Raw genomic sequence first — 10,382 nt, 5'->3', positions numbered from 1 at the left:
AACATTGCGAGATCCCGGCTGAAGGTGAAAAGAGGAAAGAGGAGTAGGAAGGGAAAGGGGGGTGGACAAGAAAGAAAGAGAGAGGCGGTTGTTGTAAAAGAGAGAACTGGAGAAAATAGAGGTCAGAGCAAAGAACGAGGTTCGGCTGCCACTGCAACAACAGGCCCGTAGATAATTTAAACCACCTTGGTTCATAAGACTGCAATGGAAAAAGGATTGGTAACTCACTTGAGCCCCCCATCCAACGTTTCGTTTCCCCCTTTGGCTACCCCTGCCTTGCCCTCCCTTCTCTGCAGTCCACTGCGGCGCAAGTCAAATCTGCGACTTTTGCAAAAGCTCGTCTGTGCCCATTCAGGCGCCCACGACCGGCGGATGCGGATGCGTATGCGGATGCGTGCTTCCTAATGTACCCATCTGCGTGCGTTGCGTTGCGTTGCTTTCTTGCGTCTTTTGTGTCCAATGCAAGTGGTGCAGGCGGAAGTGTGTGTCATTTCGCGTGGCTCCTAGTTGCATCCGCATTGGAAGGTATAGTCCGGCCCTGGTATTGGATTGGTGCTGCCGCCCGCTTGAAGCATTGGTTGAGGATGAATGATAATCGCTCGGTCTGGTTTTGGGTCCCATTTTCCCCTCTCTTGCCGATGAACCATTGCATATAATCCATGATCTTAGGTGATGAGAAGCGAGAGTGTGCGATATGAGATAGGGCCAAGGATGAAAGAGAGTGGGAGACTGGGAGGGAAGAAGAGAAGGATGGTGGAGGGGGGAGGGATTATCGGGAGTTTTCCTCGGGAGGTCCATGGTTCTTGTTTGGACGTTCGGGATGGATTGGTGTTGCCATTGGCTCGAGCCATAGTCTCTGACATCTCTGTGTCTCTCCTTGTGCTGCATGTCCTTTTTCTTTCTTCGGCGTTGGCTCGAGGTTTGTGTTTGGTTTTGTGCTTCTGTGGCAGCGTTGGCCTACTCGATCTAGAGTGCGAGCTGCCTTTATGCCGTCAGATGATGGACATGTATGTCCGTTTCTTCCTCGCCAACGTTCCCGCAGATCTTTTCTTTAGCCGTGTGCCGTAATGTGGGCAGCATCCCCCAACAAAGTAAGAGAGTAACAGACTGAGCGGGACTCGAGAGATGAGGTGAGAGAAAAAGGATGCGATGCTCAGGGGGATCTTGAGTTGACCGTCGTCTTCTGTCCGCCCCCCCCCCCCCCGGGGATTCCTCTCTTTTTGTCTTTCTTCCTGCGTAGTCAAAAGTCGTCGGTGCGTCCCTTTATTTTACCCCAGAGGCCCAACCGAAAGGAGGGACAGGGAAACGAGCGAGGAAACGAAACGAAACAAAACAGGCCTGCAGTGGATCCAACCACCGAGGCACCAGCCAGGGGAATGGGATGAAGAGGTGCAGGGGGATGCACTGGAGGTTGCTCGTTACGGTTGAGAAAAATCTCCGAGACGGAGCCGGGCAGATTGTTGGTGGCCCAAAAGAGTTTTTCATTCGGTCATTGTGCATCTTTGGGTGGGTATACCTGTCCAATATTGAAAACCACGGACATCACCCTTGGCCATTCAGCTGATCAGCGGGATCCAAGGAGATTGAGGGATGCGAGAAGCTTTTGAATTGGTGTGCTTTGCTGGCGAAAAGAAACGAGGCAGTATTCCTAATGGTTGAGAATTGAGACCTTTGGGTTGCCGGCGCGAGAGGACACCACCACATGTTCGCATTCGTCCAAGCGACGGAGACCACCACCCAAAGTTGAAACGCTGATGGACATATTGGGAACTGTAGTGGATGCGAACAGCTGAAAGCGGCAAGACGCGGCAGGGGTTTGTAATTGTCTATTTGCTATTCCGGGAAGGGAGAAGACGCCGTCAAGTGCAAACACGAGGCGTTGAATTGTGCCGCTCGAGTGACTCTTCAGAGTTTGAAAAGAACGGCGAAAGGATGTGGACGAGGAGAAGAAGTAAATTCCGATGCGAAAAGGAAACCATCTTGAGAGCGTCGACCTGAAACAAAAGAGGTGCTGCCGAAGGATCTTCATGATTCTCACTGGATTCGGCCCTCTACGTTCTTGATGTTCCCAGCGCGCTAGACCGCGAAAGGGTCGCGAGAGGGAGGGAAAGGTTCCTGAAATGGACTCTTGGGCACCCTGAGCAGTTGTCGTTTGCAGCGCAAACGGGAAAGGCGCATACGGTTAAGGTTGTTTCGAAACGGGCCTCGCATGGCAGCCAGGTCCTATGGGCGCACGTTTGCTTGGAGGAGTTGGGGGGAGGAAATGAGGGAGGGGCGCCGGATAGTGGCAGTGCCAGCCGCTAAACCACAACGTGGGAAAGCTAGTCGCACTATCAACACCGGTCGACAGCTGCCAGACGTCTTCGCAATGCTCGCTGTCGAGATCAAGAGATGAGGAGGGTTTCTCTCCACTGCCGTGTTGCCAGTGAGCCTCTGTGATCGGGGTTTGTTGCCGTCTGCTGAGGACGAAAAGCATTCCGTAAGATACTGTAGGACGACCGTCAAGTATCCGAACCACGCGAGGTGCTGGGATCCTAGGTCTACCGAGAGGCCCTACGGATACTAGACTCTGATAAGAAGAGGGGCGATGCTGCGTTGCCGGTGGACGTTGGGCGGTAGGCCGTCCTGTTCCTGCATGGATGGCATCATGGGACAGGCTGATGCTTCAATGGTGGCGGCAACAAACGCCCGCTTCTCAACCGTTTTTTGGAGAGTTTGATTTGCGGCTGGCTTGTCGTTCGACCGTGTTTTGGCGGCCGCTGTCATCCGCGAGGCCATGCTCGGAGCCATGCCCGTAGTGCAAACTAGCACTGCGAGTAGGAGGCTTGACTCGGTAGGCGAGTGTCTTGCGCCGCTTGCTGTCTGGCTCATGAGCTTGCAATTGAGTGTCAAGGGGCATGAGTGTACTCGTTGTCAAGTTGCGACTGGTGTTCATAGCCTCCTCCTCCTTGGCCTCATCGTGCTGCTGATCGAGCTCGCGTTGCAGCTTATCGGGCGAAGGTGGTGTGCTGTCGTCGAAAACCTCATCAATGTCCCGTTTCCTGCCGACCTGAAGTGACCCCGACGGTTGAGGAATTTGCATGTCCATCAAGCTCTCCGCGTGGGACAGAGGAGCAAGAGGACTTCGGGGGATACGCCGGCCGGGTGTCATGGTTGGGTCCGAAATGATAGGATCTGGTGAAGGTAGTCTTGAGCTCCATCCGCTGGACCCGCTGTCAGACGTGACACTACAACCATGCACGTAGTGGCAGCGGTGGGCCTGGTAAGGACCAGGGGGAGGGCCAACTTACCTCGCACTCGAGAGATGGGCGCGTGTCGAGGCCACGCCGTCACCTGCGGTGCTTTCTGCTGGCTCGTCTTTGCACATGGCAGGCGCCGCTGGGAGTGTACGGAGTACGTGGAGTTGGTTAGTGTTAGACTGACAATGGTCCAAAAAGAGGGGACAGCAATCTTTGCAAAGATGGCCTGGCGGCCGACGCTGGTGCGGGCAGTTCGGATGCTTGTCGTTATATTTTGGTCAGTTTCTGAAAAAGTGCACGGTTCTCAAACGACGACCATGTGCCGGCCGGTTGTAAATGGTGTAAATGTTGCCGGCTTGTGCGCGAGAAGCCCTGTTTGTCAACTTCATGCGAGAAGCCGTGGTTTGGGGTGCCTCGCCAAATTTCATGATGATGAGGCTAAACTTTCGGTATCCGCAGCTTTGAATGAACGTGCAAGAGATTGCAACTGTCTGTTCTTCCCTATCCCATTGGAACTATCTCCAGCAAACAACAAAGGCGTTTATGTTAGGCCGAGGTCAGGGCATGTCTCGGAGTGTGCCGCTGTCTGAGTCACCCTTCGAGGAATGAACTTCTTCATGGGGTTCTGCGAAGCTTCTGCGAAGCAGATTTGTTGACAGACGTCCAAGGCGTTTTCGGCCAAGTAGAATGGATACCACCGCGATTTGTTTGTGCTTGATGGCTGAGCTTGGTAGGTGGCATTCTCTTGAACATTGGAGACTTTCGGTGTCGAACACCGCCACAGCCTCCACACCAGAAATGTCAACGCTGTTCTCGGTGAATCTGATCGATGGACTACATCGACAGTCCCTGGTTTGATCACTGGGGATCTATGCTCGCAGGGTTGACGGATACGCCCCGGATCGGAGCCTGGAATCTTTGGAAACTAAAGCACGACTTCGAAGGTCGATCAGAAATGGTCTTTCAGTGTCCCAGTCTTGCGAATTCGATGGTACTCTAGCGTCATCACATCTGGATGGGTTTCGTGCCAGCGTCAGAAATGTCGATCCGAGTGCTGTGTTGTGCAGAACTGTGACAGGCGCAAATTGGTCGGATAACGGTGAAGACGACATGGGTCCGAGAACTGCAACCGTAAATTGTATTAGGGGCTAGAGGCATTGTCAAGGATGTGTATTGTTGCAGCAACCCGGATGGGAGGTTGATAGGTTGTTGAAGTAATGTGCAGATGGGTGTACTGCGTCGGCTCGCTCATTGCCTTAAGTTGTGGGATGCGGTGGGTAAGAACGGCGACTTCGATACGTACCCGGGTAGCTGAGGTGCCCGAGGAAGGTTCGTGGTTCCAAGGCAAGCACCTTCCATAAAGTGGTTTTGGCTGACTAAACAGCTGCTCACGTGAAGACGCGCCAAACTCTGGGAACCCGTGGGCCCGGTAGTCGCGACTCCATCCTCGCCGGCAGCAGGCATTTTCTCCCCTCCACTCGACAACCTTGCGAATTCGTACATTCACACTGTTTCCCAAGCCAGCTGAATGAAGCTGTTGGTGGGCATGTACCGCTATTGAGCTGCCTTCCTGCCTCGCCTTACTGGTGTTACACTGCCCCGCAACAGCTACTAGCAATATTGAGCCTTCTCGAACCTCAGACGGCCATGGCTGACCCCATGGAAGTCGATTCCGCTCCTTCTGCTGGCACGAAGCGGAAGGCGGGGGATGACCTGGAAAACTCTCAAGGGCCCCGTCGCATTCGCGTGAGTTGCATTTGCCGCTTACTCGGCGTGCTACACTTCTGACAGGCATATGCAGGCCCTCGATCAGAATGTAGTCAATAAAATTGCCGCCGGAGAGATCATTGTTGCCCCTGTCAATGCCCTGAAAGAATTGATCGAGAACTCCGTTGACGCAGGTGCCACCGCTCTCGAGGTACTGGTCAAGGAGGGTGGCCTCAAACTCCTGCAAATCACCGACAATGGATGCGGTATTCAGGTATGACATGACATGCGTCCTCTTCGTAGATCTACCTATCCGTTCTGACTCTGCTCAAGAGAGAAGACATGGAGATTCTCTGCGAGCGTCATACGACTTCTAAGATCACCGCCTTCGAGGACCTCACCTCCATTGCCACGTATGGCTTCAGAGGCGAAGCCCTAGCAAGTATCAGTCACATCGCCCATCTTTCCGTGACTACCAAGACCAAAGACTCGAATTGCGCATGGCGTGCCACATACCTCGATGGGAAGCTGGCTCCTGCAAAGCCCGGTCAGTCGGCTGAGCCCAAGCCCACTGCTGGCCGCCAGGGTACGCAGATCAGCGTCGAAGACATGTTCTATAACATACCGACACGTCGAAGAGCATTTAGGTCGCCTGCTGAGGAGTACAATAAGATCATTGACATTGTTGGACGTTACGCCATCCATTGTAAGGGAGTGGGCTTCTCCTGCAAGAAGCACGGCGAATCGGGTACCAGTGTATCCATCCAAGCCACAGCAAGCGAAATCGACCGAATACGGCAGATATACGGCTCAAGTGTCGCCAACGAGTTAATGCAGTTCTCAACCTCAGAAGACCGTTGGGGCTTCAAGGCTACTGGATGGGCTACGAACGCCAACTACAACATAAAAAAGACTACCTTTCTCCTATTCATCAATCACCGTTGTGTAGAGTCAACCACCATAAGAAAGGCACTTGAGCAGCTGTACGCCTCATTCTTACCCAAGGGCGGTCGGCCATTCATCTACCTCAGCCTCGAGATCGACCCTGCCCGAGTCGACGTCAACGTCCATCCCACGAAGCAAGAAGTGCATTTCCTGAACGAAGATGACGTCATCCAGTCAATATGCGAGCACATACGCTCTAAGCTGGCAGAGGTGGACACAAGTCGCACATTCATGACACAGAGCTTGCTCCCGGGGGGGCAGATGATGGAGATATCCCCTCAGGCCGAAAGCGAGGGAACCCCAGCGACGCCCGCAAGAGAAACCCCAGGCTCGAAAAGACCACGGAGGAACTCTAACAACCTCGTCCGTACCGATACGAGCTTGCGGAAAATCACCAGCATGCTGCCCTCAGCCACAGCTGCTACGCCCTCCAAGGCATCCCCCGGGCTTGCTGCGGCCGCAGCCGGGGCGGCTGACGAAAATGCCTTGTCTGCCTCGGAGCATATTCAGTACGAAACGGTCGATAGGCCCTTCGCACCAATGAGGCTTACTAGCGTCAAGGAGCTCCGGGCCGAGGTAAGGGAAGACATGCACAACGACCTCACAGACATCTTTGCGAATCACACATTTGTCGGCGTCGTCGACGAACGCCGTCGATTGGCCGCTATTCAGGGCGGTGTCAAGATGTATCTTATTGACTACGGTCGGACCTGTTACGAGTACTGCTATCAAGTCGGGCTGACGGATTTTGGCAACTTTGGCACCATCCGCTTCACGCCGCCCCTGGACCTGCGGGAGATCCTCCGCATCGGCGCTGAGGCAGAGAAGGCGAATATCGAGTCTCCCGAGGAGGACTTTGAGATTGAGGACGTTGTCGAGAAGGTAGCAGCCCAGCTCATCGAGCGGCGTGAGATGCTTACCGAGTACTTCTCCCTCGAAGTCTCCCCTGCGGGCGAGCTGCTCACTATCCCCCTCCTGATCAAGGGCTACACGCCCGCCATGGTCAAGTTGCCTCGTTTCCTCCTGCGTCTCGGACCCTGTGTCAACTGGGAGGATGAGAAGCTGTGTTTTGATTCCTTTTTGAAAGAGCTGGCGTCTTTCTATGTGCCTGAGCAGTTGCCGCCGACGGTTGGCGGGGAGGCTGACGAGAATGACGAGGAGGCCAAGGTCGATGATCAGCTTGCGGAACGGCGGAGAAACGTGCGTTTCGCGATTGAGCATATTTTCTTCCCTGCCTTCAAGGCGAGGTTGGTTGCGACTACGTCGTTGATGAAGGCTGCTGTGTTGGAGGTTGCTGATTTGAAGGGCTTGTACCGGGTCTTTGAGAGATGTTAGAGACGAGTATTCTACAATATACAACCATTCTTGCCGCTTCAGCTTTGACTTTGAATGCCTCCGGAAGAGCTCCCCTGTGTCCCATAATGCAATTCTGATTTTGCGGTTCCATCTAGTCGGTAGACGGCGTATAGCTCACGGAGCCCCCAAATATTGCACCGATTTGGGGCTTAATGGGCAAATTGTCGCCTTACGGCGTACGGCTTATAGTGTGTGGAGCGTCGTATAGAAGTTGGCGTTCCTTGGATGCATTGTTGCTCGGTTCAAAATTGACGAGAAGTGAAAAGGAGTCAACACAGGAGACAAAGTATCGCGAAAAGGTTTGTTGATTAGGGCTGGCGGTCGGACGGGGAGTATACACCCATTTTCAGTTTCGGTGGAATAGACACCCATTTAAATTGCCAAGGTAAACGCTTAACTACCTATACGCTGGTGCGCAGAAAAGAGACGAAGCTGCTCTTCTCTCTGGAGTGGAGGCTCTCGAGTCCGCCGTTTGGGTATGTATCTTTTTACCAAGCCAGATTTTGTACCACAACCACAACAGAAGAAAAGTCGAGAGAGCAATCCGCACCTTTGAACCAGAATAGACCCAACAAATCCACTCGATGATAAAAATAAAAATGAAAAGGAAAGACACTAAACACCGCCTAGGCTTTCCACATGGACAGTTGTTGTCACTGTCGCTTCGGGATTCCACTTGAAGTTTGTTGTCTCCATTCTGTAGCTCAACACGCTCTTTTCGGAGCGAAACTTGAGACAGCTGGGTTTCGATTCGTTGGCTATTATCGAGTATGACATCCAATTCGCTGTTTTGAGGTACGCCTGCGACATCTCGGGCCCTTGTATTCTCTGGAGGTCGTTCATAAGTAGTAGTCCTCTGATCTGATATTGTTGGTGCGGTGTATGGCAGTCGAAGTTTTGGTAAGATTCCAGGTTCGACGGTCACTGGGAAGCGGTTGACACGAAACATAATGCCGCCTATCGAAAAAGGGTCTTTCATTTTCGCTGGCGACATCAGTGACCTAATAGTGTCGTTCGTTGATGCCATCGGTAATCTAATAGCACCTGCCGATAGACTTCTCTTTTTCTCAATCGCTTTTCTCAACTGACCGAATGAGACCATGTAAGCCGCACAGTTCGAGCGTGCTACGATCATGCCAAGGAGGCTGCAGTCACTCTCTCGAACAACCCAAGATCCGGAATCACCTGCTTGAAGATCTGAATTTGTCAGAAAAGCTCGTGTAAGATAACCAAGTTTCTCAAGATTGGACATGTTACGTACCGCCTTGAACAAGCCTTATATTCCATAGTTCTTGGGGCCGGCTCGTTTCCGCCAGCATGTAAGACGGACTCGAGGACAGCAAACCAGGCATCGTGCCACTGACGCCTGAGATGATCGAAACAGGCCAGGGTAGGCTATTGTCGAAGCTCATCGAGTCAAAGTCCAGGAATCTGCTAATTTGTCGGTTCCTGCCCTCTTCCTTCGATGATGAGAAACTAGGATATGGCACTATATTTGGTAGACAGTGTTCTGGTCTAACGGATAGAAGGGCCCAATCATCCCAGGTTTCTTCCAGATCTGGTGTTAGCGCACATCCGTAGCTCAAGCCTTCCAAGGGAGCTGGCTGCAGTTTCTCAGTGATTGAGGCATCGAGTACTTCGCCATCTTTATGGAGCGAAGGTGCGACAGACAGCGACCTCATATACGGAGAAGATGTGGGTTGCAGTGACTCTTGACCTCCGAGAGTTTCGCTGTCGAATGCCGTGATGAGGTCTGCGAGGGACGGGTCATCCTCATCCTCAGTCGTGATCTCCTTATCGACACGATGGCTTGTCGTAAGTGCGAAGGGTTGTCCATCGACCTCAATGATACCGCCTATAGTAGACTTTCTTTGAGACCTATCTATCTCGTCGAATGTCACTAGACTGCCACACATGGTCTGAATGCTCGAAGACTTGATGTTGTGCGAAGCCGGGCCAGCTGAGCGGATGATCTGGCTGTTCTGATAGCAGAGTTTCAAGGGGCTATAGAGATGCCTATTGCCAGATCTGGACATAAGTGTGTCGAATGCTTGGATTTCATTCACATTCCTGAGACCGGAAATGCAAATGCGTGTGTCGGGGGTAGATTTTGAGTGTAGGTGTGTGCCAAAAAGACCTATACTCGGCTTAACAGATACCAAGCTTAGGCTAATGAGGGGGAATTGATGTCTTGAATAAGAGTAAAAGGCACTTTTGAAGCGCATCAGCCCTGAATCCAAATTGTGCAAAACCAGTTGATCTTCGATCGTAAAAGGGACGTTGGGGTTGGCCCAGACAGTGTCGGTGGTAGACAACCCGTACCCACGACGGCAAAGAAGGACTTCAAAGAAACCTTGATTGTGGTACACGTAGGGGCTCTCACGAGTATCGACGTCTTTGGGCGTACATGGTTGTTGCTTATTATCGTGGCTCATCTGTTGCTCCTGAATATCTTGAGGCCGGCTCTGTGTACAATATATGCCGACACCGAGCTGCACTGAATTGTGATTTTGTTCGGTATTTCCTTCGGATTTTGCAGAATCTGCTGGCTCGGTTTGCATCTCTTTATGAGAGGTGGCTGGCATGTGCAGACTCTCTGTGGTAGCTGGCCCAATGTTGCTTCTGTCGACGTCAACAGCTGCAGGAGAATCCGACCTCTTATTGGGCGCTTCCGCTGAAAGTCCCGCATTATACTTCGACTCATTAACGGCGATTGATATTGGAAAGTCGTCCAAGACGGGGTGGACAACGTGTAATCCCTGCTTGTTGCAGTCGTACATAGCCAAGACAAGGCTAAACACAATCCAACAAGCAGCAAATGCGACTGCAACTAGTAGCCGACCGCGGTCAAAATAACTAAGACCCTGCATTTTGGTGCCATTGATAGTCGAGGCAAGCTCGAAAACGGTCCAGGTAGTCATTGCGATCGCGATCAGTACCAAGATGCGGTTGCTGTGGTTATGGATTCTCATAGGAGATTCCAACAACGCCCAATATGTCTTGAGTGATTTAATGCCCCAAGCGATCTTTGGAACGCGCCATTTGACTCTCAAATAGTCAAGAAGGGGGTATCGAGCACCGGCGGATTCGAGATAGGTTGACGAAGAATTCGTTAGAGCGCTCATCTCGGTCGAG

At 52.4% G+C, this 10,382-nt stretch overlaps 4 protein-coding genes across 4 annotated transcripts; 2 read left to right on the top strand and 2 right to left on the bottom strand.

Annotated features, from left to right (window-relative positions):
• Positions 1-404: 404 nt before the first annotated feature.
• CABS01_04859 (uncharacterized protein) lies at positions 405-656 on the top strand (the record flags this gene model as incomplete). Its single annotated transcript, XM_060538229.1, has 1 exon — positions 405-656. The coding sequence occupies one exon, from the start codon at positions 405-407 to the stop codon at positions 654-656; it is 252 nt and encodes an 83-aa protein (XP_060389891.1).
• A 2,039-nt stretch (positions 657-2,695) lies between these two features.
• On the bottom strand, positions 2,696-3,667 carry CABS01_04858 (uncharacterized protein; the record flags this gene model as incomplete). Its single annotated transcript, XM_060538228.1, has 3 exons — positions 2,696-3,212; positions 3,291-3,378; positions 3,556-3,667. The coding sequence occupies 3 exons, from the start codon at positions 3,665-3,667 to the stop codon at positions 2,696-2,698; spliced, it is 717 nt and encodes a 238-aa protein (XP_060389890.1).
• Positions 3,668-4,637: 970 nt separating this feature from the next.
• On the top strand, positions 4,638-7,226 carry CABS01_04857 (DNA mismatch repair protein MutL; the record flags this gene model as incomplete). Its single annotated transcript, XM_060538227.1, has 3 exons — positions 4,638-4,985; positions 5,041-5,220; positions 5,280-7,226. Coding segments are annotated over 3 exons (2,475 nt in total), but the record flags the coding sequence as incomplete, so codon positions are not given.
• A 1,603-nt stretch (positions 7,227-8,829) lies between these two features.
• On the bottom strand, positions 8,830-10,372 carry CABS01_04856 (uncharacterized protein; the record flags this gene model as incomplete). The annotated part of the gene is made up of 2 exons (XM_060538226.1): positions 8,830-8,851; positions 8,934-10,372. The coding sequence occupies 2 exons, from the start codon at positions 10,370-10,372 to the stop codon at positions 8,830-8,832; spliced, it is 1,461 nt and encodes a 486-aa protein (XP_060389888.1).
• Positions 10,373-10,382: the final 10 nt, after the last annotated feature.

This window comes from Colletotrichum abscissum, assembly GCF_030869225.1.
Source record: "Colletotrichum abscissum strain IMI 504890 chromosome Unknown Scaffold_9.1, whole genome shotgun sequence".
NCBI classification, from domain to species: Eukaryota; Fungi; Ascomycota; class Sordariomycetes; order Glomerellales; family Glomerellaceae; genus Colletotrichum; species Colletotrichum abscissum.
Note: the sequence above shows the minus strand (reverse complement) of the source record. Positions and strands in the feature narration are given on the sequence as shown.